Source organism: Bubalus kerabau, chromosome 11 (assembly GCF_029407905.1).
Source record: "Bubalus kerabau isolate K-KA32 ecotype Philippines breed swamp buffalo chromosome 11, PCC_UOA_SB_1v2, whole genome shotgun sequence".
NCBI classification, from domain to species: Eukaryota; Metazoa; Chordata; class Mammalia; order Artiodactyla; family Bovidae; genus Bubalus; species Bubalus kerabau.
The window spans coordinates 98,696,855-98,723,789 of NC_073634.1; the positions used below are offsets into that span (position 1 = coordinate 98,696,855).

At 45.9% G+C, this 26,935-nt stretch overlaps 1 protein-coding gene across 6 annotated transcripts in view; it reads right to left on the reverse strand.

Annotated features, from left to right (window-relative positions):
* Window positions 1-26,935, reverse strand: part of GOLGA1 (golgin A1) — a 47,135-nt gene that overhangs the window by 3,315 nt on the left and 16,885 nt on the right. For 5 of the 6 annotated variants that reach the window (XR_008700584.1, XM_055541120.1, XM_055541118.1 and 2 more), the window contains 11 exons: window positions 19,439-19,564; window positions 15,046-15,141; window positions 12,069-12,164; window positions 11,055-11,204; window positions 10,406-10,501; window positions 5,922-6,011; window positions 4,882-4,984; window positions 4,623-4,777; window positions 4,080-4,226; window positions 1,009-1,068; window positions 305-475 (listed from right to left, as the gene is read on the reverse strand). Coding sequence is in view for 5 of the 6 variants with exons in the window: in XM_055541120.1 (XP_055397095.1) it covers window positions 305-475; window positions 1,009-1,068; window positions 4,080-4,226; window positions 4,623-4,777; window positions 4,882-4,984; window positions 5,922-6,011; window positions 10,406-10,501; window positions 11,055-11,204; window positions 12,069-12,164; window positions 15,046-15,141; window positions 19,439-19,564 (1,290 nt within the window). In the remaining variant the exon portion in view is untranslated. The remainder of the gene's footprint in view (window positions 1-304; window positions 476-1,008; window positions 1,069-4,079; window positions 4,227-4,622; window positions 4,778-4,881; window positions 4,985-5,921; window positions 6,012-10,405; window positions 10,502-11,054; window positions 11,205-12,068; window positions 12,165-15,045; window positions 15,142-19,438; window positions 19,565-26,935) is intronic. The other variant, XM_055541122.1, reaches the window with a different exon arrangement.

Consider the following 26,935-nt stretch of genomic DNA (forward strand, 5'->3'; position numbering starts at 1 on the left):
GGGTCACGAAGAGTCGAACACGACTGAGCGACTTCACTTTGACTTTTCACTTTCATGCATTGGAGAAGGAAATGGCAACCCACTCCAGTGTTCTTGCCTGGAGAATCCCAGGGACAGGGGAGCCTGGTGGGCTGCCGTCTATGGGGTCGCACAGAGTCGGACACAACTGAAGCGACTTAGCAGCAGCAGCAGCATGAGTAAGTACCTACTTCAATTGTGAATTAATGATGGCTTAAAATATTACATTTTTGCAAATAAAACTCAACACTGAGAGCTGCTCAAAAAAAAAAAAAAAGCCCTTTACCTCAGATTCGCGACAGGACATGAATTTTAAAACCACGTGTTTGAGGTACTCGAAGTTGATCTCACGAGTGTCAGTCACGTCAGCATTATTTGTGACCGAAGGTGCCATGTTTGACATCTCAGGCCCAGGCTTCTCTCGGACTTCAAAAAGCTCATTATCGGGTCTGATTTTCTGAAAAAACCAAAGATGCTACATTGAGCCCTTCAAGACAGGTCTGAAAATGACATGGGAAAGTCACCTGGCCTAGGCTGTGATCACCTGAAGCTCTTTGCAGAACACAGCAGGGTGACAGGGGCTCAGCTGGGAAGGAAGCGCCAGCACCTGACAAGGTAGGGTGCTGGCTGGGAGGAGGGATAGAGGGACCTGGGGGGAAGTTCAGCCATTTCCTTTATCCAGGTCAGGACTTGTCTCCTGGGGCAGTCAGCACCTGACCTGGCCTTCTGCATGCATGCGTGCTGCACACGTCACCTCACTGACCTCTCAGAAAACACACTGGCTCACAGAAAGAGGGCTTGTGCCAGGGGTCACAGAGCCACTTTCCAGGAGCACGTTCAAGGTGGCAGGGCCACTGTCCCACCAGCCAACATCTGACTTCCCAGAGATCTGTGGTCCCGGGGGAGGAAGGGAGCCCCATCAGGCAGCAAGGGCCTGAGGAGGACCACGCAGCCAGCAGGGCTCGGGCAGCGGGGAGAAGGGTCACTCACCAGTTCCTTTTGCAGAGTCTTCTTGAGCTCCAGCATCCTTTGCTGCATCTGCTTTATGGTCTGTGATCAAAGTCCCACCCCCACAAAAAGCCATCCATTAAATGCACGTTTCACCATCTCTAAGGTGCCAAGGACCACAGCACAGACAGAAAACCCTTGGGCCCGCATACACCCGTCAGACGCCCCTGCCTCGTCTCCTGAGAGGCTGGTGCTGACGGCACACCGCCGCCGTGGCCCCGCCCCTCACGCGCTGCTGCTCTGCAGGCATTCGCTCTCTGGGCCCCGCCGGGCCGCCGCCCAGAGCCACCCGCACTACGGCCTGGGTCCTCAGGACTGCTTCAGGCGCTCGCCCCTGTCGGCGGCAGAGCTCGAAATGCCTCTGCACAGCACATTCTGTCCTTCAGAATTATACTTACGTGCTATCAGCCCAAAAGAGGGTACCTGGGCCAGAGCTTTACAGCTCTCACCAGCACCACTGATCTCCTAGAGTACTGTAAGAATTCTCAATGCTGATCTGGAACAGCGTAAGAGATCACAGCTTTTTGGCATAACCCAACAACGCTGGGTTTTATAGCTTTCATTTATTTTCCTATTTTTGGTGAGTTTAATTATTAGTATTACAGGCCTTAAATATAATTTATTACACATTCCATTAATAACTAGAAAGGCTGAACTTTGTTTTCCAATGAAAACATTTACTGTATAAACAATACAGGGAAGAATTTTAAATAAAAATTTCTCCAAAACCTCACAGCTCTAACATATCAAAAGGAGTTTTTCCTATGAACTTCTAGTCCATGTCAGCATTCTTGCATTGAATAGCTAGAACTCTGAATAGTATTTTGCATTTATCAGAGTTTCCACAGCTTTAGTTTTCCTAATAATAACTTTTAATGTGACAGTAACTCTAGCGGATGCCCCATGTCTTCTCAGCCAAATTTCCTTTTTTTTTTTTTTTTTTTGACCACACTGCCTGGTCTGTTGAACCTTAGTTCCCTGACCAGGGACTGAAACCACTGGCATGGCGGTGAAAGCGCCAAGTCCTAACCACCGGACTGCCAGGGAATTCCCTGAGTTTCCATGTTTAAACAAAGCTGTAAGAAGCTTCATTTTCTCAAGAGTGGTATGTCCACAGTCCTCTAGAGAACAAGATGGTTGGGCTGGGGACTGTGAAAGCGCCTCCAGCTCCTGTGCAGCACGTCACACTGCCGCCAACACCTCACTGACAGAATGGTGAGATTCTGTTTCATTGTGTATTCTCTGGTTGACCACGGGGCTGGGCATTCCCCCAAAAGTACACTTGCTATTTTATGTTACTTGATTTTCTAGGTTTTTGACTCATTCATTAATTTGCTCAACAAATACTGAGTCTCTACACTGGCCTAGAGACTGAGGAAACAGCGAAAAAAAAAAAAAGGAAAGAAAAAATGTCTGCCCTCTGGAGGGAAAAAGTTAACCAGCAGATCTACAGTGTATCACAAGGTATAAGAGGCCTGGAGAAAAAGAGGAAGGTGGGGGGACAGGAGTTCTGGTGGGGAGGGTCGGCAGAGCAGCAGGGGAGGCCTCACTGAGAAAATGACACCACAGAGGAGGCGAGGGGACTGGGCGAGGATCTTCCAGACAGAAGGCTCAGCAAGTGCAAGGGCCCAGGCGGGAGGGCGCTTGGGATTCACAGAAAGGCGAGGCTGCTGTGGCCGCGAGGAAATGCAGGGGAAGCGGAGGGTGCAGGGTGAAGGGCAGCAAGGAGCCAGACCACTCAGAGGGTGCGGGGTGAAGGGCAGTAAGGAGCCAGACCACTCAGGCTTTGCGGCCACTGTAAGGACTTGGGCTTTTATGGGGACAGTGAGTCATCAGAGCGCTGGAAAAAACAAGTACAGGGGAACCAGTTAGAAGCCCATCCCTGTCCTCCAGGGAAGACAGGGTGGTCACCAGGTAGCAGGTGGCAGCAGGGGTGGGAGGAGAAGCAGCTCCTTCTGCGTATAGTTTGAAGGGAAAGCCCGAGGGATTCCCTAATGATCTGGACGTTGGCTGTGAGAGAAACAAGGGAGTCAGGGATGGCTGCGAGGTTCTGGCCATTTCCTGAGATAGAAAAGATGGCAGCAGATGCTAGAAAGTGCGGTCAGTCTGAAGTCTGGCTCTGAATGTTTCCGATTTCAGCTGCCTTTCAGACACTGACACAGAGAAATACGGTAGATACAGAAGTCTTGAGTTCATGGGCGCTGTCTGGACTTGAAGCGTGGTAAGGTGCCAGCAGCACACAGGACGGGTGAGATCACCAAGGATGCGAGTATGACCTGGAGAAGCTGAGTGAGGGCAGGGCCCGGGGACACACAGCGTGTGCGTGTCTGTATTTCCCAGAAGAGATTAGTGGGTGTGGGGAGGGGAAGGGGGAGACGGAGGGGAGGGAGGGAGGTGGGGGCGGGGAAGAGAAAGAAGGAACCCCTTTTCCCTTGTTAAAGAGCAACCACACGATTTGCAGGCAGAATTTCACACCTGAGCACTAACCAGGCCGTACATTAACTTCACAGGACACAGTAAACCCAGGCTCAAATGAACCCCTGCATTTACAGGTGCAGAGGCCAGGCAGGGTGGGTGGAATCATGACATTTATTAAGCCTCTATCAAATACCAGAAAATTTACAGGAAACTAACAGTTTCAATTCATCACCCAATACCCGCCCCCTAAAACCCCCAAACCGCTTCAAGGCAAGCATCAGCACTCTCATTTCACAGCTGGAGAAGAAGGTGCAGAGGCCAGGGGACTGGCTAGGACCGGCTGGCGAGGGCAGAGGGGGTGGGGACACCGAGGCCTGCTACTGCCCCCAGCCCTGACACTCGGGACGCCACCTCAGGTCAGGGCTGGAGAAGACTTGTGGAGTGAGAAAGGAGAGGGCCATGCACGAGGCAAGCAAGCACAGAGGAGCCAGGTGGAAGGCCTTCTAATGGGAGAGGTAAGACCGCCCCCAAGAGCGGCCCAGGGGCATCAGCACAAAGCCTGGAGAAGGGGCTTGGGGGTTTTAGGCACAAAGACGGGAAAGGAGACATAAACAGCTGAGGTGGAGCATCCTCACCTTATTTTTCTCTAGAAGTTGCTGCTCCAAGTCCTGTTTTTCCTTCTGTAGCTGCCCCAGATCCGTGGCTGCCCCCATCTCTCCGTTTGGTATTCCCTCCAAAGCTGGAAGCTGGTACTCGGGGTCTTGCCTGGCCCTTGAGGTCACCTACAGAGTGGTGGCAGCACAGGTAACGGTCAAGCTACGCCACTGACCTCCTGCGGCGGGGCCAGACTCACTGCAAAGAGGACGGCCGATGTGTCCGCCAGGCACCAGCAGGAACCAGACTATGGAGATCCCCTCAGGGCCCTCCGGGGGGACAATTAACCTCCCACACAAGGAGCCAGCTGGGAAGGAGGGCTTCAGCACTTGAACGCGGACAGGTGTTGTCGCATCAGATGGGCTCCTCAATGCTCACAAACCCCTCGTCAGGGAGGTGCCCTCCCGTTGAAGAGGAAGCTGAAGCTGCCCAGCGCCCCCCAGGCCTGCCCACTGCCTCCGCCCATTGGTGACATGCTGCCCCCCCACTGCCCCCACACCCTGAGCAGCTCAGGCGGGACTCACATGGGGCTTGCTGGCTGACAGCACCAGGGGCCGCTCCTGGCCCGTCAGCCTCAGCAGGTCCTCCCGCGTGGCTGTGGCCTCCTCGGCCCTCAGGCCCTGCAGGGCCTCCAGCTCGCTCTGCAGCTGGCGTGTCTGCAACAGCGCAGAGTCGTGACCTAGGCCAGGCACAGAAGCAGTGAGCACACTGACTGGGCCCCTCCAGGCTGGGGTCCCCAGCAAGACCAGGCGAGAAGGCTCAGCCGGGGGCAGGGGGCCTCACCTTTCTTCAGCTGGAGAATCTCCTGCTCTTTCTGGAGAATCACTTCCATTTTCTCCTGCAGACTCTGCTCCTTCTCGCCCATCATGGCTGTCAGGTCAGTGGCCTTGGAGAGAAAACCCAATATGAGAGAAGGCTAGGAGTAGCAATCACGTCTTTCTTAAAGGAGTCTCCACTTTTCCATTACCCAGGGTCCTCCATGAATCCCTCCCTGAAGGCCACAGCCTAGAACATTTCCCAAGCTAACCTCTGCACCTATTAACAGAAACACGCGCAAGTCAGTTCTCTTCGGCAGGCACAGGGGCACCTGCCCCCACGGCCCCCTGCCTGCAGTGGGCCCACCACAGACATGGCCATTAGCCCAGCCTTCCCACAGGCTGTCACGACTGTAACTTCATGTCCTGCGTGCCTGTGACGTGCCCAGCATTGGATACACACGACTTCACTGTTGTGGTATTCATGAAGGTGTGATTATCATAGGGTCTTTTCAGAGGCAACCCCAACAGACCTGTTAAGAACCTACCACAGCCTTAGAGCCAGTTACCCAGACCTGGGGCCTGAGCCTGAGCCTGTCCTCAGAAGATGGCAGCTTCTCCCACCCTTCTGGCTGAAAGCTCAACTGTGGTCTCTGGGGCCTGCAGCCAGTGGGGCCCACCTCCCAGAATCAGAACCTGGGTGTGGACTTGCCTCCAGATAACATTTGTAACAGTAACCAACTATCAAAACTTTAAAAGGTTATCCCATGGGGTGAGAGTTTCTTTCCTTTTGTCTTTTTTTTGGGCCACACTATAGGGCATGTAGGATCTAGTTCCCTGACCAGCAATCAAACCCACACCCCCTGCATTGGAAGCACAGTCTTAACCACTGGACCACCAGGGAAGTCTGGAGGGTTTCTAACGTTTTTCTCCTACCTTCCCAGAGACATCAGGGAAACCAAGCAGCTGGCAGCATTCCTAGACCTGTGTCCACCCCCTGCTCTGAAGAGATGGGAGGTAGATCAGTCCTGGCTGGGACTGCTGGGGGCCGCATCCCACGGGCCCTACCTGCTGCTGCAACTCTTCCCTCTGCTTCCGCACCTCCTCCAGGGCTTGAGCCATTGCCACACTCACGATTTCTCTTTGGCTCCATTCTTCCTACAATCCAGAAAACGGGTAGGAGATTTGAGTCCCAAAACCCAGTTCCCACTTTCTTTGCTGCACACACCACGTGAAGCCCACAGAGAGAGGACTGTCTCACAGGAAAAGACGAGCGTGTCTCCTGTTCCCCGAGGTTCCCAGGCTACCTTCTGGCCGCACGGCCTTCCGTTCCTCTGTGAGAATTGTCCCAGTGCACAGCCCACTAACCCCTCTAGGGACAGGCACACCGCTGAAGGTCGGTCGTCCCGTGAGCACGCCAGTCAGTACTCAGGCCAAAGGCTAGAGGACCCAGACTTGAAAAGCTGCTCTACTGAAATCAACACAGAACCAGATGACTCAGGCCCATGTGAACAGAGCAGCAGATTGGAACAATTTGATTACAGAAATGATAACAAGCAACTACTAAATTTTAATAGGGCAAATGTCAGATTCATCAAAATCATCCATAGTACAGGAGAGAAAACTGAGGCTCTGAGAGGTCATGTAATTTGCATGAGATCTGACAGCGAGTAAGTGGCAGGGCCAGGTTTTAAGCCAGTGCCTGAGCTCAGAGCCAAGGCTCTGGCTGCTACACTCTACCACCCAGGCCTTTCTACCTCAAGCAGGGCTGCCCCACTGGCCCTTCCCAGATCACGGCGCCTCTTTCCTGACAAACACATCAGTCCTCTTCCCTGACATGATGCTGTGCTCACTCATCAACCCCCAGATGAATAATAATATGGCTTCTCAGTCACTGGTCAGGAATGTCTGGTGTTTCTATCTACCCACAATCACCCCTTTTGGGCGTAAAAGCCTCATCACTGCTATTCCCCACTCCCGCCCTGCAATTCCACATGGTTCTGGTAGGGCTGCCAATAATGATGCCCCCGTTTTGTGGCTATAGGAATAAGCATGTTCATCAGGCCTGGTCAATCATAGTACCTCATCCCCACGGCCAAATCAATCTGTCCAAGGGTGGCTCTGTCATCCAAGATGAACCAATCAAATCCTTTTTTATATCAAAATCCCTTTTTAGTATGGTAACGTTGAGCGGGACATGTCTTCGTTCCCCTGGAGTTGCCAAGTTGGAATGTTATCAGTGTGGAGTTGCTGAAGTGATGTCCTATCATCCATCATGGAGGAATGCAAGGACAAGCTGGGTGACACAGGGTAAGTCAGGTGAGGCAAGCAAGGAGGAGACCAGAGGCCCACGTTCAAGTCGGACAAGCCTTTCTGGTTCTGTGAACTGCTCAGCTTCACCTGTGAAATCTCCTTTTCCAATTACAAAAGCCTGGGGGTGAATGGAGGGAGATGCCAGCCTCACGGCCTGTCCCTTCTGACGTCTACCGGGGAGCTGTCAGAATTGGCTTTCCATGAGTCCACCTCTAGAGGAGAAGGAAAACCGGTGCTGGAATTCAAGAGGCTGACAATGGGACCCTGAACTACCCCAGACAATCCCCTGCATAGGAGAAGCTCTGCTGATACAGGAGAAGGAACAAGGGGTTTCAGGCTGAGCCGAGCTATGAGATCCTGGCCCTGAAGGCCCAGGTGCTGGGAAGGGTGACAAGAGCGTCATATGCCTACAGGAGCCTTTTCTGGGGAAGTTCAGGAGAGACACTATGACTGACGCTGTCTTAAGGGGACAGGAGGCAGGCTGTGAGCAAGAAAACAGGAAAGCATGTCAGGGCAGGAAGCAGAGGCTCAAAGCACCTCCATGCCAGGAACTGCACTTGGCACTTTTCATCCATGGTCATGCTTTATCCTCACGGTATCATCCTCTTGAGGTCAAGGGTCATCACCTTCAGTATGAAAAAAGGAAACTAGATTCCCTCAAGGATCAGCTCGTGAGGGGCCAGGGTGGCACCCAGAACTGAATCTGTGTGGTTCTAAAGTCTGCTAGTGCCACAGAAACACACACGACCCAGGATCTGAGGCTGAGCTCAGGGTCACTGAGCAAGTCAGCAGGCCACCCACACGCACAGTTCTCTGCACCTGGAAATGATTTTCCCAGAGGACTGTTCTGAAAAATATGGATCCGAACAATACAAAAAAAAAAGTGTGCACCTAAAAATAATGTTTCAAAATACCTGAAGCACAGATTGACAGAGGGAGACAGAGACAAATCCACGATCGTAGTTGAAGATTTAGCGCCCCTCTCAGTAAGAGATGAGGCACACTGACCAAAGCAAACAAACAAACAAAATCAGAAGCCTACAGAAGACCCGGACAATGCTGTTAACCGATCTGACCTGTTTAGATTTACAGAACGCTCTCCCTAAGAGCGGACTATATATATTTTTTCAAGTGCATTCAGTTACTTACCAAGATAGGTTGGGTCATAAAATAAGTCTAAATAAATACGAAGCACTGAAATCATTCAGAATATTATCTGACCATAATGATATTAAACCAGAAATCCAAGACATTGAGAAAATTCGCCCAAACGTTTGAAAATTAACCACGCTCCGAAAAAGCCTGTGTGTGCTGTTTTTCAGTTACTGCCTCAGCCCACACCCCATATTTCATATTCTGCTCTTAGAGGCTGAACCTGGGATTCTGCAAACCATGTTTCTCCCTCCGGGTCCAGCCGGCTCCATATTTAGATATTGATCCATACTCATCTCTGCCAGCAGGGGGAGCTCCAGGGAGACTGGAATGCAGGAGAAGGGAGGAAAAGACTCCTCCTTTTGGTCAGATTGCCGTTTCTGCAAGCAATGCAGCTTGGCCCTGGCAGCAGCAAGTTCTTCCTGAAGCAGCAGCTGCATCCACTCTGCAGTCTTCTGACACCTGCAGCTGAATTCATTCATGGCCCTATCGCCCAGCACACACACCAGCACCAACTGTTGTACAGAGCCCCCTCATAAGAGGTCTGACTGGCAAATCTGTGGAGCTCCTCTTCTATATTCCTAAATTTAGTTAATTCCAACTTCTTCACTTTCTTCTCTTAGTCCTACAGTTGGAAAGCTGAGTCCTACACTTGCTACCTTTGTGATATCTTTTAACTGTTTCAGTGCTGGAGAAGAAACTTTACCTTAGAACATAAATTCTCACTCACATAACTGGGGTGGTTCTTCTCCCCCAGCTGGGCCATGAACAGTGTGCTGTGCATCAGATTTTCGTCCTGCGCACATACTTGCAATAAGCACTGCTATCCATTCGTTCCTCTCTTTTTACATCTTCTGTACATCTAGAATGTTCCTTCCAGTACTTCCTTAGTGCATGTCTGTTATCAACTAATTCTTGGTGTTTTGTTGCTTTTCTTTTTACTACAATATGGTGTCTGGGTATGGATTTTAAAATTTGTCCTGTTTGGATCTGTAAGAACTCTTATACCTGTCCCTGTGACTCGACAGCTTTCATCAGTTTGAAAAATTCTCACCCATCATCTCTTGAATGCTTCTCAGTTTTTTTCATTGCCTCTGAGTTTCCACTGACACACGATAAAACATCTCACAGTATCCTGTCTTTTATCATTTTTTCCCTGCATTTCATACTGCCCTTTCTTCCATTACTTATCTCTTGAGTTCTAATCTGCTGTTAAGCTCATTAATTGTTTTTTAGGAGCTTTACTTAAGTATAATTGACAATAATAAACTGCACATATTTAAAGAGTACAACTGATGAATTATGATGAAACCAACACCAAAAAAAAACAGTGAAAATATCTATTTCTCCAAAAAGTTTCCTCAGGTCCTTTGGAAATCTACTGCATTTTTACTTTCAGCTGCTGCACTTTTCAGTTTTGAAATTCTTATTTGATTCCTTTTCAAAACTACTTTTATTATAATTTCTGAATCCCTGCTAAAATGTTCACTTTTGCCTTTTATATTCTTAAACAGAGCAAGCACAGCGATATACAAGCCTCCTCAAAGGTCTTCCTGCTTCTGTACTTGCCTCCTTCACAGAGCATTCTTCACACAGAGCCAGAGTAATCCTCTTAAAACAAAACTTCTCACATCATCCCTCTGCTTAAAACTTCCAGCTGCCTCCTCGACAACCCCCTACCATCCACAAATGCCAGTTCCGCTCCTTCTCTACTCATAGTATAGAACTCTCCCTTGGCCACTCCAAATGCACACATAGAGACATGACACTTGGGCTTCCCTCGTGGTCCAGTGGTTAAGAATCTGCCTGCTAATCCAGGGATGCGGCTTTGATCCCTGGTCTGCAAGACTCCACATGCAGCAAGGTGGCTGAACCCATGCGCTGCAACTGCTGAGCCCGCACACCTAGAAGTTGTGCTCTGCAGCAGGAGAGGTCACTGCAGTGAGAGACCCTCGCACCCAATGACAAGCAGCCATCACTCACCGAAACCAGAGAAGGCCACATGCGGCAACAAGGCCAGCACGGCCAGAAATAAAAATGTTTTAAGAAGACATGACTTTGTGAAACTGACGCAATTAGATAAATACCTTCAGCTTCTTTAGTTCAAGCTGGTGATGCTGTAAAGAACATTCACATTCATTCTTACTTTCTTTAAGGGCTGCATTTTCTTGCTCCAGCTTTCTCTGCAAATTGAGGAAAGTATACATAAAAGAAAAGGTCTTTATGCTATTTCCCCTGGGTGTAGGCCTATCTCTTTGACATGTAACCTTTAAAACTGCCCCCTTCCCTTTTGTTGCCACTGCAGGGGTGGGACAGGAGGATAGGGTTTGGGGTCAGAAAGGGAGAGTCACCTGACACTCTCCTCACAAGAAGAACTGAGGCACTTGATTCTGAAGCCTACGGAACAAGGAGGGAGACCAGGGAAAGGCGCAAGCCATTAGGGGTGAGCAGTACGCATTTCAGGAAGACAGGAAAGCAGCTGATGGGACCGGTCAGGAAGTGCCAGGAAGTCCACGTGCAGCTCAAGGAAAAGGAAAAACCATCTGCTTGGGGTTTTTGTAAAAAGCAGTCTTTTTACAAGCAGTCTCATGAGCAGGTGTGCTGTTAAAATAGAAAAACTCCCCTAAAAGTGGTGCCCGAGTTCAGAGGCAGGCTGGTCTTCTTCCTGTCAAATGGCCTGGCAGCCTGGCTGCGCGTGAGCGGGGCGCTCCCAGCCCCAGTCCTTCCCTCACTCACCAGCTCCTGCTCTGCGGCTGTCAGGTCGGCTACCCGCGCTCTCCCCAGGCCCGCCAGCTGGGCCTCCAGCGCGTGGATCCGCTCCGCCTGCTGCTGCTCCAGAGCGAGGGCCTGCTGCTGGGCACGGCTGCTCTCCATGTTCGCGGCGGCCTGAGGGGGCAGCAGAGGACAGCTATTCCTGGTGACACGGGCCCTACCCTGTCCTCCAAAGATGAGTGTCCCGTAGAAACAGCTCTCCTTCTTGACCTTCTCAGCCTGCGTGCTGCTGAGGTCCCCTGGCCTGCTCAGGAGCTGGACTCTGGGACGGGTCTTGGTGCAGGGCTAGGGGACAGCTCTAGGCACCAGTCCTAACACACAGCCCTCCTTCACTCTACTCAGTGCTGCCCTCTATGGCTGAGGCTTCCCTGGGGAGGCACAGGACACACGGATGAAGAGCAGGGGCTGTGACCTCCGGAGGGTGCAGGTTTGGCCATTTACCAGGTGGGAGACCCTGGGCTAGTGTCCTGGTCATCTTTCTGAGCCTGCTTCCTCTAGTGAATGAGGACAGCACTGCACGGCTCAGGTCTGCTGCCAGGACTAAATGAAAACACACGTGGGAGAGAGGCAACAAATGTTTTTACTTCTCTAGTTTCTAGCTCCACACCCGACCTGGGGCTGTGACTATGGGCTGAGCCCTTACTGTCTTCTCCCCAGGGCCTGGAGCTGTTCTCCACAGCCCGCAGCTGCAAGATGAGGTTTGACAGCCAGTGGTCACACAACACTTAACAGTTCCAGAATTAGGCAGGGCCCTGCAGCCAGCTGTTAGGTGGGAACTAGCCAGTCACCACCTCTCCCGGTAACTCAGACCCTCCAGCAGGTCCTGACTCCCTCTCTCTGCAACTGCCTATCTGCCCACAACTGTATCTAAGGTCCAGATGCCATTCTAGGAGCTGGGAGTGAGTCCGGGGACTTCAAGGGCACAAAGGAAAGGAAGAGTCAGGGGCCTAGAACACAGCAGGCATGATCACCACTTACAAGCTCTCGAATTTGAGCTTCCCGAGCTGCCACCACGTCACCACTCCGCTTCAGCTCCTCCTCAGAGGTCTGCAGGCTCTGCTCTAGTTCTTTCACCTAAGAGGGAAAGAGAAGAATCCTTTTGTTTAAAAGAAGCTGAGCAGTAACAAACGGCTTTTAAAGTCAAATTTATTTAAATCATAAAGCAGGTACACTAAAGAAAAAATTTTAATTAGAAAAGATGCTCATAAGTCAACCATTATAAAACACTATCATTCTAACACAGTTTCATTTTTTGACTTTTTTTTTACAACTTTGTATACAATTCTAGTAAAACTGTCTATTTTTCCTCCGTGCTCAAATTTCCGTCTATGTTTCCATGCAGCCTTCAGACCTTAGATTATTTCCTCAAAGGATGTTTTATAATTTCCTGAACTGCTGCCTACTGTCCAGGAAACTCAGCTGTTTTCCATTTTGCAGATAAAATGAGGCAGCAGTTGACATCTTCATGTAAATATTGTTGACCTGGTTTGAATCACTTGCTTAAGATACATTTCCAGAAGTGGGATTATTGCCCATGAGACAAACTTAGGTTTCCCTTGTTCCACACATACTGCCCGAGTCTGACTGTGTCTCTGGCACCGCCCTACGACACGAGGCCCGCAGGGTGGACAGGATGACACCGAGTCCAGTGCTGAGTGAGACTCGGCCTCCAACATCATCTTTTCATCTGACTCCAGCGAACTTGGCCAATTTCTCCTACAAAGTTTTTGCCGAGTAAGGTCTTCCTTGGGGGATCTTTATTATTAAAATACAAGCACATAGAAGGCTGCAGCTTTGTCAAGGAGAGGGAGGAGCCAAATGAGAAAACAATGTTTTTAGGCCTCACGGTTCCTCATATATGTTCAGAGGTAAGTTTTCATGGAAACAACCCAGCAAGAACAGTGTGAGCACTTCCACAGAGGAAAATAGTTATGTTATTTGCTCATGATCACAAATTTTATCAGTGCAGAGCCAGGACTGAAACTTGCCTTTTTAAACTCCTGGATTTAGCAAATATCTATGCAAGTTCCACTTTGCAGGCAGAACTCAAGAAAGATTCAGCTCCTCAAAAAGCTACGCATGGAGTTATCATATGACCCAGCAACTCTACTGCTAGGAATACACGCCAGAGAAATGGAAGCATAAGCCCACACAAAGCCTTGCTCCCACACCAACATGGAAGCATAAGCCACACAAAGCCTTGCTCCCACACCAACATGGAAGCATAAGCCACACAAAGCCTTGCTCCCACACCAACATGGAAGCATAAGCCACACAAAGCCTTGCTCCCACACCAACATGGAAGCATAAGCCACACAAAGCCTTGCTCCCACACCAACATGGAAGCATAAGCCACACAAAGCCTTGCTCCCACACCAACATGGAAGCATAAGCCACACAAAGCCTTGCTCCCACACCAACATGGAAGCATAAGCCATACAAAGCCTTGCTCCCACACCAACATGGAAGCATAAGCCACACAAAGCCTTGCTCCCACACCAACAGCCGCTGCAGCAGCATTCACAGGAGCCGCAGGCGGGAAACAACCAAGCACCTAGGGGCAAATGAGCGGACACATAAGGTGCTGTATCTAGAATGGAATCGAGGTCTTAAAAAAGGCTTGTTCAGTCTTAAAAAGTAATGAAATTCTGACATATGCTATAACATGAATGAACTTTGAAGACATTACGCTAAGTGAAGTAAGCCAGACACAAAAAGACAAAAACTGTATGATTCCAGTTTTTGAGGTACCTAGAGTCATCAAATTCATAAAAACAGAAGTTAGAATGGTGGGTGCCAGGAGCTGGACAGAGGAGAGAATGGAGAGTTATTGTTTTAATTGGCACAGAGTCATAGTTTGAGAAGATGAAAAAGTTCTATGAATGGATGGTGGTGATGGTTGTGCAAAAAATAAATGTACTTAATGCCACTGTACACCTAGAAATGGTTGAAATGGTAAATTTTACATTTATGTGTATTTTACCACAATAAAAGATAATTGAGAAATAGAACTGAATTACAATAAAGCTGACAAAACTGTAGTTAGGAAAAAACATAGCTTTACATATATTAATACCGACCAAGAAACAAGAAAGACTTTAAAAATGAGTTAAGCATTTGCTATGGTCTGAATGTTTGTGCCCCCCAATTCCTATGTTGAAATCCTAACGTTTCACGTGATGGTGTTAGGATGTGAGGTGACTGGGAGGTACTTAGGCCATGAGAGTGTCACCCTCATGAATACAATTAGTGTTCTTACACAAGGCCTCACAGAGATCCCCTGCCACTTCTACCACTTCACACTCATGAAACTGGCAAGAAAACTAAAAGGCTGAGAAATGACAGTGCTGGAAAAGACAGAGATGCATCGATAGGAACTCTCTCGCGCCTGGGTAGCCCTCTGGGAGCGTTCCTGTCCTACCGAGTCACGTTAAGTCACACACACTCACTATCCTTCTTAAGGCAACAGAAATGAGGGTAATCTGCGGTGACAGAAACAAGGTGGCAATCGGGACATCTAGCACCCAGTAGGTAACTATGAAGTAGAGGCGGTAAGAACAATGAAGTGGATACAGAAGATGGAGCAGTGGAAAGTAAGAAGGAAAATTCATGTACAGCTGTATCATTTACCTAAATTAACACACACATAAAACAAGGTTAGCTGCTTTAAGATTATCCAGCAATAAAAGGTTTCTATTTACCACATTAGAATGGTTTCCTATGGGAGAAAGGGGAAAGAAGATAAAAGGGAAGAAACAGAGAAGAAAACAATCTTCTGTGGAGAATGATGCTAATTTGGCAAGAATGGAGAAAATGACTACCTCAGTTCTCTACAAGTAAAACCCAAAAGAGAAACCCTTTGGAAGAAAATCTCTGACCCAAGGAAAGTCTCAGCCACAGCCATGTCATCTAAGGGCACCAGGGCACCACCCAGACACAGGACTGAGGTCAGTACCTGAGTCTCCAGGTTGTTGATGGCCTTGGCCTGGCTGCTTCTGGCTGCCAAGAGCTGCTGTCTGGTATCCTCCAAATTCTGCTCAGCAAGTGTTTTCTGTAAGTTGAAAGAAGAGAAAAAGGAAATAGTCATTTCTCTATTGCATCTACATTTACTGATATCTACAACACATTATGATTTGTGCGAGGCACGAAGGACATGAATATGCACAAAAAACTCCAAAACAGTAGAGAGAAAATTCACATACTGTAAAGTATACAAAGATAAATTTCACAGGTTTTTGACTTTGAGGCTGCGGCGAAGACTAACCCAAGAGAGTATATAACAGAGTGTAACAGTGCTCACAAAGCAGCAGCAGAGAGCAGGGGATGCTCACTGCCTCAGGAAAGGAAGAGGCTTTACTCTTCATAGCTGGCCAGGGCCAAACCAGAGCACCCGGGCAGAGGGAGGACACGCAGTTCAGTTCAGTTCAGTTCAGTAGCTTATGACTCTTTGCGATCCCACGGACTGCAGCATGCCAGGCTTCCCTGTCCATTACCAACACCTGGAGCTTGCTCAAACTCATTTCCATCGAGCTGGTAATGCCATACAACCTAATCATCTCATCCTCTGTTGTCCCCTTCACCTCCTGCCTTCAATCTTTCCCAGCTTCAAGGCCTTTTTAAGTAGTTAGTTCTCTGTATCAGCTGGCCAAAGTACTGGAGTTTCAGCTTCAGCATCAGTCCTTCCAATGAATATTCAGGACTGATTTCCTTTAGGATTGACTGGTTTGATCTCTTTGCAGTCCAAGGGACTCTCAAGAGTCTTCTCCAGCACCACAGTTCAAAAGTATCAATTCTTCGGTGCTCAGCTTTCTTTATAATCCAAATCTCACATCGATACTTGATTAATAGGAAAACCATAGCATTGACCAGATGGATCTTTGTTGGCAAAGTAATGTCTCTGCTTTTTAATATGCTGTTTAGGTTGGTCATAGCTTTTCTTCCAAGACGCTTGTCTTTTAATTTCATGGCTGTAGTCACCATCTGCAGTGATTTTGGAGCACAAGAAAATAAAGTCTGTCACTGTTTCCACTGTTTCCACATCTATTTGCAATGAAGTGATGTGACCGAATGCAATGATCTTAGTTTCCTGAATATTGAGTTTTAAGCCAGCTTTTTCACTCTCCTCTTTCACTTTCATCAAGAGGCTCCTCAGTTCCTCTTCACTTTCTGCCATAAGGGTGGTGTCATCTGCATATCTGAGGTTATTGATATTTCTTCAGGCAATCTTGATTTCAGCTTCAGCTTCATCCAGCCCAGCATTTCACATGATATACTCTGCATGTAAGTTAAATAAGCAGGGTGACAATGTACAGCCTTGATGTACTCCTTTTCCAAGTTGGAACCAGTCTGTTGTTCCAGGTCTGTTGCTTCTTGACCTGCAAACAGATTTCTCAGGAGGCAGGTAAGGTGGTCTGGTATTCCCATCTCTTTCAGAATTTTCCACAGTTTATTGTGATCCACACAATCAAAGGCTGTGATGTAGTCAATAAAGCAGATGTAGATGTTTGTCTGGAACTCTCATGCTTATTCAATGATTCAGCAGATGTTGGCAATTTGATCTCTGGTTCTTCTGCCTTTTCTACTTCTGGCTTGAACATCTTGAAGTTCATGGTTCACGTACTATTGAAGCCTTGCTTGGACAATTTTGAGCATTACTTTGCTAGCGTGTGAGATGAGTGCAATTGTGCAGCAGTTTGAACATTCTTTGGCATTACCTTTCTTTGGGACTGGAATGAAAACTGACCTTTTCCAGTCCTGTGGCCATTGCTGAGTTTTCCAAATTTGCTGGCATATTGAGTGCAACATTGGATTTTACTTCCATCACCAGTCACATCCACAAATGGGCGTTTTTGCTTTGGCTCCGTCTCTTCAATCTTTCTGTAGTTATTTCTCCACTCTTCTGCAGTAGAATATTGGACACCTACCAACCTAGGGAGTTCATCTTTCAGTGTCATATCTTTTTGCCTTTTTATACTGTTCATGGGTTCTCAAGGCAAGAATACGGAAGTGGTTTGCCATTCCCTTCTCCAGTGGACCATGTTTTGTCAGAACTCTCCACCATGACCCGTCCAACTTGGGTGGCCCTACATAGCATGGCTCATAGTTTCATTGAGTTAGACAAGCCTGTTCCAAAGAATAGCAAGGAGAGATAAGAAATCCTTCCTCAGTGATCAATGCAAAGAAATAGAGGAAAATAATAGAATGGGAAAAACTCGAGATCGCTTCAAGAAAATTAGAGATACCAAGGGAACATTTCATGCAAAGATGGGCTTAATAAAGGACAGAAATGGTATGGACCTAACAGAAGCAGAAGGTATTAAGAAGAGGTGGCAAAAATACACAGAAGAACCATACAAAGCAGATGTTCATGATCCAGAAAACCACGATGGTGTGATCACTCACCTAGGGCCAGACATCCTGGAATGTGAAGTCAAGTGGGCCTTAGGAGGCATCACTATGAACAAAGCTAGTGGAGGTGATGGAATTCCAGTTGAGCTATTTCAAATCCTAAAGATGATGCGTGAAAGTGCTGCACTCAATATGCCAGCAAATTTGGAAAACTCAGCAGTGGCCATAGGACTGGAAAAGATCAGTTTTCACTCCAATCCCAGAGAAAGGCAATGCCAAAGAATGCTCAAACTACTGCACAATTGCACTTATCTCACATGCTAGCAAAGTAATGCTCAAAATTCTCCAAGCCACACTTCCACAGTACATGGACCATGAACTTCCAGATGTTCAAGCTGGATTTAGAAAAGGCAGAGGAACCAGAGATCAAATTGCCAATATCCGCTGGATCATCAAAAAAGCAAGAGAGTTCCAGAAAAACATCTACTTCTGCTTTATTGACTATGCCAAAGCCTTTGACTCTGTGGATCATAACAAACCGTGGAAAGTTCTTCAAGATATGGAAATACCAGACCACCTTACCTGTCTCCTGAGAAATCTGCATGCAGGTCAAGAAGCACTAGTTAGAACCGGACATGGAACAACAGACTGGTTCCAAATTGGGAAAGGAGTACGTCAGGGCTGCATACTGTCACCCTGCTTATTTAACTTACATGCAGAGTACATCATGCGAAATGCTGGGATGGATGAACCACAAGCTGGAATCAAGATTGCCTGAAGAATTATCAATAACCTCAGATATGCAGATGACACCACCCTTATGGCAGAAGGTGAAGAAGAACTAAAGAGCCTCTTGATGAAAGTGAAAGAGGACAGTGAAAAAGTAGGCTTAAAACTTAACATTCAGAAAACTAAGATCATGGCATCTGGTCCCATTACTTGATGGCAAATAGATGGGAAGACAATGGTAACAGTGACAGACTTTATTTTCTTGCATCCCAAAATCACTGCAGATGGTGACTGCAGCCAAGAAATTAAAAGATGCTTGCCTTTTGGAAGAAAAGCTTTGACCAACCTAGACAGCATATTGAAAAGCAGAGAAATTACTTTGCCAATAAAGCTATGGTTTTTCCAGTGGTCATGTATGGATGTTGAGAGCTGGACTATAAAGAAAGCTGAGCACCAAAGAATTGATGCTTTTGAACTGTGGTGTTGGAGAAGACTCTTGAGAGTCCCTTGGACTGCAAGGGGATGAAACCAGTCAATCCTAAAGGAAATCAGTCCTGAATATTCATTGGAAGGACTGATGCTGAAGCCGAAACTCCAGTATTTTGGCCACCTGATGTGAATAACTGACTCACTGGAAAAGACCCTGATGCTGGGAATGACTGAAGGCAGGAGAAGGGGACGACGAAGAGGATGAGATGGTTGGATGGCATCACCGACTTGGATATGAGTTTGGGCAAGCCCCAGGAGTTGGTGATGGACAGGGAAGCCTGGCATGCTGCAGTCCATGGGGTCACAAAGAGTCGGACACGACTGAGCGACTAGACTGAACTGAACTGAGTGCAGCACTTTCACAGCATAATCTTTTAGGACTTGAAACAGCTCAGCTGGAATTCCATCACCTCCACTAGCTTTGTTCATAGTGACGCTTCCTAAGGCCCAGTTGACTTCGGACTGCAGGATGTCTGGCTCTAGGTGAACCAGCCAGGATGTCTGGCTCTAGGGAAGACACTCGAGGTGTGAAACAGCAGGGAACATCTGGGGAACTACAGCTTCTTGAAAGTCACAGCGATGACTGGTTCAGGTCATAAAACAAGACTGGAAAGTTAAGCAAAGGGCCAGATCATGAGAAAAGCTTTTTATGTTATAGAAGGAAGCTTGAACTTAATTCTGTAGGCAGTATTTTTCAGGGTGGAGTCATTCAGACAGTGGCATTTGACTTATCTGGGTTGGGGTTGGGGATTTAAGTTTGAGGTTTACTCCAGACTAGTTACCTCTTTCAGAAGTTCCTGCACATGTTCTTCTCCTGAGAGATTCTGCTCTAGTCTCTTCTCCAGGGATGCAACCTTCTCCTGCAAATGTGTGATGAGTTTTTCTTTCTCTTGAGTTTCAGCAGTGACCTGCAGGTGAAAGCAGAGATTATGTTACACTCTCTCTCCCTCCCTAACTACCTCCTCTAGAATCATCATGTTTCTCTGAAATTCTGTTTCCAACTGCATCCTAGGAGAACATAAAGCCAAGAAATCTTCCCTGAAAATGGAACAGAAAAGATACAAGATCAGAACCCAACACCACTCCAGTATCTGTTTCAGGCCTAGTGCAGTAAGCAGCAAATGCTCCCAATTTAAGCAACTGACGATTGGGAAGGAAGGATGGTATTGCCCCTGTGGAATCTAGCCAGGACGCTGCAAAGATGTTCTTCCTCTCTAAAATAACCTTTGTATTGTCATGATCTACGAGCTAAAGGAATGCTCCTCCCACTCCCATCAAGTATAGGTTTAACTCTACTAATTTAGAGTCCAACAGGACCTACAACTTTATACCCGATGCCAAGAACCAGCAGAGGTAATTCCACTCAAGCTCTCAGCCAATCCTATAATGACCTACAGAAGAATATGCTTGGAAACAGGGGGCTAGATGAAGCCTTATAATGACAATGTAGCTGCCTTCAGGTTGAAGAGAGAATTGAAACAACTGGTGGTATTCACCCTGGCTCACAACACAGGAATCACAGGTGAACCACACACAGCAGCACCTTATACCATGGCCCCAGGTACACAGCTGCCCACATATTTATCGCAGTCTACCTCTTTAGCAATGATGGTAGTGATGGTGGTGGTAGGTTGGGACTAACTTTGTTCCTTTCACTACTGCCAATCTTCAATGCTGCGCAACATCAAAATTGAGGATCCAGGAAGCTTTCATTGTATCATTTCTTAGCTCTTCACTGGTCCTTGCATTCACTGAAGATGCCCATTCTTCACTCCAAAATAAAGTCGTACACCATCAACATTTCATTGTGAAGACTAAAACCTCCTCATATATAATTCACTTCCTCAAATTCCCTCACTTTATGCTCTGCTGCTCCAACTCAAGCCACAAACTTTAGACTGCAACTCAGCCAATTCTCTCCTCAGAATAAGATGCAGCTACTTGGGTACAAGGTTTTAGAAAGAAGCTTCTGCCATTCTGATTTCTCACAGGGGCAACAACATATATAGTAGAGCAGAAGTTTGAAGAACGGTTTCCAGACTGCATAATTCAATAAACTTTGATCAAGCCTATACTCTTTGTGCTGTCTCCCAGGGATATAATCAGCTACAGCTACTGACCCAAAGAAGCATGGAGGCTGGTGGCAGAGATATACACGTAATTAATTATAAAACAATACAATCATGCTGCAACAGAGGGACATATAAGGTGCTATGAGACATCAGAGGCAGAAGGGATTAACCCAGCAATCTGATCAAGCCTCCTAAGCAGGCAAGTCCAGATGGAAGGTGGGGAAGAGGAACAAGCTTTCTGTGTAAAAGGCAGTATGTGTAAAGGGGTAAAGAGACAAGTTCAACATGACCAGGAGGCTGGGTGGAGAGGAAGAAAGAAGCAAAGACAACTCCCAAGTCTGTGGCTCAGATGCCTGGTTGAATGGTAATATGCAAGGCAGAGAAAACACAGGTAAGAGGGAGTTTGATAGGAAAGAAACACAGTTTTGGTCAGGCTGACCTATCTTTAATGGGTCTCTTACTTATAATGTTGACAACAGGAATAAGAAACAGTCTGGTGCAGGAGCAACTATAGTTTGCAGAGCATGTGCAAGCACTTTCCACTCCTCTAGTCCTTACAATCACCATTTACTTGACCATTTACAGGGAAACTGAAGTTTAGGAACTAGCCCAATAGCACACACCGTGCTGACAGAACAAGGATTCAAAACCCAAGCCTTCCTAATCCAAAGCCTGTACTACGTCCACTACACATCAATATGAACTTGAGAGATATAGCTGACCCTTTCTAGTAAAAACCAAAAGACCAAATAAGTCTCATATAAGTCACTGTGTAGGGCAGAGTCAGGGACAGAAGAAAGAATCAGTTGTCAATTTCCAGTTAGTTTTCTTGTGCACTATATCCCACATGGAGCGATTCCCCACCTCTGGAGGTGCTACTTCAAGCCCTCAGCACTTAATGTGCTACAGCTAACACCACACTTAATGGTGAGAAACTCAAAGGTTTCCCACTAAGATCAGATACAAAGATAGGATGTCCCCTCTTCCACTTCTTTTTAACATCATCTGGAAGTCTTTGCTAATGCAATGAGGCAAGAAAAAGAAATAAAAGGAACGGAGATAAGGAAGGAAAACATAAAGCTGCTTTTGTCTGCAGATGATATGATCATCTGTGTAGGAAATCCACATGAATCAACAACAACAAAAAAAACCCTGGAACTTAAAAGTGATTATATCAAGATGGCAGGATACATGGTTCAGTTAGTTCAGTTCAATTGCTCAGTCATGTCCAGCTGTTTGTGATGCCATGGACTGCAGCATGCCAGGCTTCCCTGTCCATCACCAGCTCCCGGAACTTGCTCAAACTCATGTCCATTGAGTTGGTGATGCATTCCAACCATCTCATCCTCTTGTCGTCTCCTTCTCCTCCTGCCTTCAATCTCTCCCAGCATCAGGGTCTTTTCCAATGAGTCAGTTCTTGCATCAGGTAGCCAAAGTACTAGAGTTTCAGCTTCAGCATCAGTCATTCCAGTGAATATTCAGGACTGATTTCCTTTAGGATTGACTGGTTTGATCTCCTTGCAGTCCAAGGGACTCTCAAGAGTCTTCTCCAACACCACAGTTCAAAAGCATCTTTGGCGCTCAGCTCTCTTTATAGTCCAACTCTCACATCCATACATGACTACTGGTAAAAGCACAGCACTGACCAGACGGACCTTTGTTGGCAAAGTAATGTCTCTGCTTTTTAATATGCTGTCTAGGTGGGTCATAGGTTTTCTTCCAAGACACTTGTCTTTTAATTTCATGGCTGCAATTACCATCTGCAGTGATTTTGGAGCCCAAGAAAATAAAGTCGGTCACTGTTTCCATTGTTCCTCCATCTATATAAAATTCAATTGTTTTCCTATATATCAACAATGAACAAGTAAAATTTGAAATAAAAACACTTACTATTTATAGTAAGACTCCACAAATGAAGTATTTAGGTATAAATCTAACAAAATATGTATAAGATATACATGGGGAAAACTAAAACTCTGATCAATGCAATTTAAAAAAACTAAATAAATGAGTGATATTCCATGCTCATGGATAGGAAAGACTCACTAAAACTCTGATCAATGCAATTTTAAAAAACTAAATAAATGGAGTGATATTCCATGCTCATGGATAGGAAAGACTGACTACCGTCAATGAATCAGTTCTTAACAAGATCAGTTCTTGATCTATAAATTCAATGCAATCAAAATTAAAATCCCAGCAAGTTATTTTATGGATATCAACAAACTTACTTTATATGGAGGGGCAAAAGACCCAGTACAGCCAACACAATGCTAAAGAAGCATAAAGTCAGGACTGCCACTATTGACTTTAAGACTTACTACAGCTACAGTAATTATGACAGTATGGTATTGGCAAAAGAACATACAAATAGATCAATGGAACTGAGTAGAGCACCCACAAATACAGTCAACTGATCTTTGACAAAAGAGCAAAAGAATACTATGGAGCAAAGTCAGCTCCTTCAACAAAAGGTGTTGGAACAGTTGGATACCCACATGCAAAAAAAAAAAAAATACAGACACAGACCTTATACTTTTCATAAAAATTAACTGAAAGTGGATCACAGGCCTAAATATAAAACTCAAAACTATGGAACTCCTAGAAGATAGCATAGAAGAAAACCTAGGTGGCGTTGGATATGATGATGTTTTCTTACTTATAACACCAAAGCCATGATCCTTGAAAGAAATAACTGACAAGTTGACTTCATCAAAATTAGAAGCTTCTGCTCTGCAAAAGACAATGTCAAGAGAATGAGAAGACAAGGACAAACCAAAGACTAGGAGAAAATATTTGCAAAAGACACATGTGACAAAGGCCTTTATCTAAAACATATTAAAAAAAACTCTTTATGATTCAACAATAAAAAAAAAAAACCCTAAAAAATAAGAAAACAAACAGCTCAAGGCAAAGACAAAGATGGTACAGGAAAGAAAAGAAAGAAACAATCTTTATTTGTAGATGAAATGATTGCTAGACTCTACAGGGCTTCCCTGGTGGCTCAGAGGTTAAAGCGTCTGCCTGCAATGCAGGAGACCTGGGTTCAATCCCTGGGTCGGGAAGATCCCCTGGAGAAGGAAATGGCAACCCACTCCCAGTATTCTTGCCTGGAGAATCCCATGGACGCAGAAGCCTGGTGGGCTACAGTCCATGGGGTCGCAGAGAGTCAGACACGACTGAGCGACTTCAGTAGCAGTAGTAGTAGTATAGATCCATTATAAAGCTTAATAAGAGTTAATAAGTTGTGAAAAATTAATATATAAATATTTCCATATGCCAGCAACCAATACAAAAAATACTTTTTAAAATTTAGGATTTGTGTAGCACCTAGGAATGAATGTAACCGTAACAAACCTTTATGGGAAAAATGATAGAACCTTGTTGAAAGTCATTTTTAAACAAACAACAACACTGAATATCTACAGTCACAGAGACCATGGTCTTGGATAAGAAACTCACATGATAAAGTAATCAATGCTCCCCAAATGCATCTTTAGATTCAATGTACTTCCAATGAATATCCCACTGGGTTTCTTTAAAGAGCCTGACAACTTGTTCTGTGGGAGAGCAGTGGGCCAAGGATATTCAAAATATCCCTAAAAAAGAACTGGGTTGGGAGGCTTATCTTGTCAGACAGCAGAACTTATCCTAACACTGTAGCTAGTAAGGCAATGCATGAAAGTGAAGTGAATGAAGTTGCTTAGTCATGTCTGATTCTTTGTGACCCCATGGACTGCAGCCTACCAGGCTCCTCGGTCCATGGGATTTTCCAGGCAAGAGTACTGGAGTGGGTTGCCATTTCCTTCTCCAGGGGATCTTTCCAACCCAGGGATCGAACCCAGGTCTCCCGCATTGTAGGCAGACGCTTTACCATCTAAGCTACCAGGAAAGCCCTGCATTGCCAGGAAGGCAATGCATAGTATAGTGGAAATACCACAGAGGCATACACCCCAAAGTCCAGGAGTGGTTCCATGTACAAATGCAAAACTGAATTGTGATAAAGCTGGCATTTCAGATCAGTGAGAAAACAGATTTTTCAATAAATGGTACTGAAACAATTAAAAAAAAATGACACGGCTCCCCTTTCTCACAGAAAACCACATTTCAGGCATGTTAAAGACCTAGAAACATAGTCAAAACTATAAAACTTTCAGAAAATAATACAGGAGAATAATGTTATGATTCTGAGTGAGGAAAGATTCTTTTTTTAGATTTTTTTAAAAAGACAAAAGTAAAAAAAAGACAAAAGTATAAACTTAAAGGTAAACAATAGATTCAACTATAGTAAAATGAAAAGCTTATATTCAACAGAAGAAACTGTCAAGTATGATGACAAGCCCAAAACTGGAAGAAGATATTTGCAACCCGTACAACAAAGGAGCATGGTAGCCAGTATATATATAAAGAATTCCAACAAATAATGAGAGAAAGACATAAATGAAATAGAAAATGGGCAAAAGATTTGAACCAGCACCTAGACAGATAGTTAAACAAGAGACAAACACATAAAAAGATGCTCAACTTTATTAATAATCTGAGAAAAGCAAATTAAAATCATGGTGAGAGGGAATTCTCTGGCGGTCCAGTGGTGAGGACTCCTTGCTTTCACTGCTGAAGGCCTGGGTTCAATCCTGAACTAAGATCCTATAAGACGTACAGCGCTGCCAAAAAAAATCATGGTAAGAAAATCTGAAGATGCATTTCATGTTCACCAGACTGGCAAAAATTAAAAGACTGACAATATCCCACCTTGTCAAGGAAGCAGAGCAACCCAAATTTTCATACTCCATTGGTACAAGTTTGTAAATAACTACCACTACTATGGAAAAAACTGGGCATTATCTAATAGAGTGGAAAAGCACAGATCTTTTGACCCAAACTTTTCACATCTCAAATAGACCCCAGAGTTAACTCTTAAAAAAATTTTTTTTTAATTTATTTGGCTGTGTCAGGTCTTAGTTGTGGCATGTGGGATCCAGTTCCCTGACCAGGGATTAAACCTAGGCCCCCAGCATTGGGAGCGTGGAGTCTTAGCCACTGGACTACTAGGGAAGTCCCCAGAGTTAACTCTTTCAGAGGCAGACAAAAGTTCACAACAGCCTTGTTTGCGAAAGTAAAGAAGCAGAAAAAATGTTCACTGTCAATAGAACGGATAAATAAACTCTAGTAATTTCATACTATACAGTTGAGAGAAGATTAAATTATAGCGGCATGTGTTCATATGAATGTGTCTCGGATATATAATCTTGAGCACAGAAAGCTAGTGTTAGAAAAATACCTACAGCATTTCATTTAATCCTGGTGAGCTGCAGTCCATGGGGTTGCAAAGAGTTGGACATGACTTGGTGACTGAACAACAAGCATGATACAGAAAAGAAGATGATGTTTAGGGATAGAATTATAAAGCAATATAATTTCTGGATAGACTGACTTAAGAAAGAAATGGGATAGAATAGAAAGGGCACACTGAGAATCTCAAAGGTAAACATTCCTTTTCTTAACATGGCAGGCGGGAATAGTAGCTGCGTGGGGGTTCATTAGCTTGTTACGCTTTTGATCTTACTTACGTGTCATAAATACTATTTCATATCTACTCAGTGTTAACAAGGACAACACAGAAACTAACTCTAAACTCATTTTCATGAGAAAACTGCCCTTCCTCTAGTGCTCTCTTAGCCTGATGACTGACAACATTGGCCACTTAGCTGATTAGGCTGCTGCTGCTGCTGCTAAGTCACTTCAGTTGTGTCCGACTCTGTGTGACCCCACAGACGGCAGCCCACCAGGCTCCCCCGTCCCTGGGATTCTCCAGGCAAGAACACTGGAGTGGGTTGCCATTTCCTTCTCCAATGCATGAAAGTGAAAAGTGAAAGGGAAGTCACTCAGTCGTGTCCGACTCTTAGCGACCCCATGGACTGCAGCCCACCAGGCTCCTCGGTCCACGGGATTTTCCAGGCAGGAGTACTGGAGTTGGGTGCCATTGCCTTCTCCAAGCTGCTTAGGCTAGAAACCCAATAATCACCCCTAACACCTCCTTTACTCTCGCTCTTCTCCTGTATTTACCACATACCACGTAGGTCCGTCTCTTCACTATTTCTTAAATTTGTCTTCTCTCCCATTATTTCCACCCCCTACTCTTGTCAAAGCCACCATGTTATGCCTGGACAATGCAAGAGCTTCCAGCTGGAAACCCTTTCAGTGTTT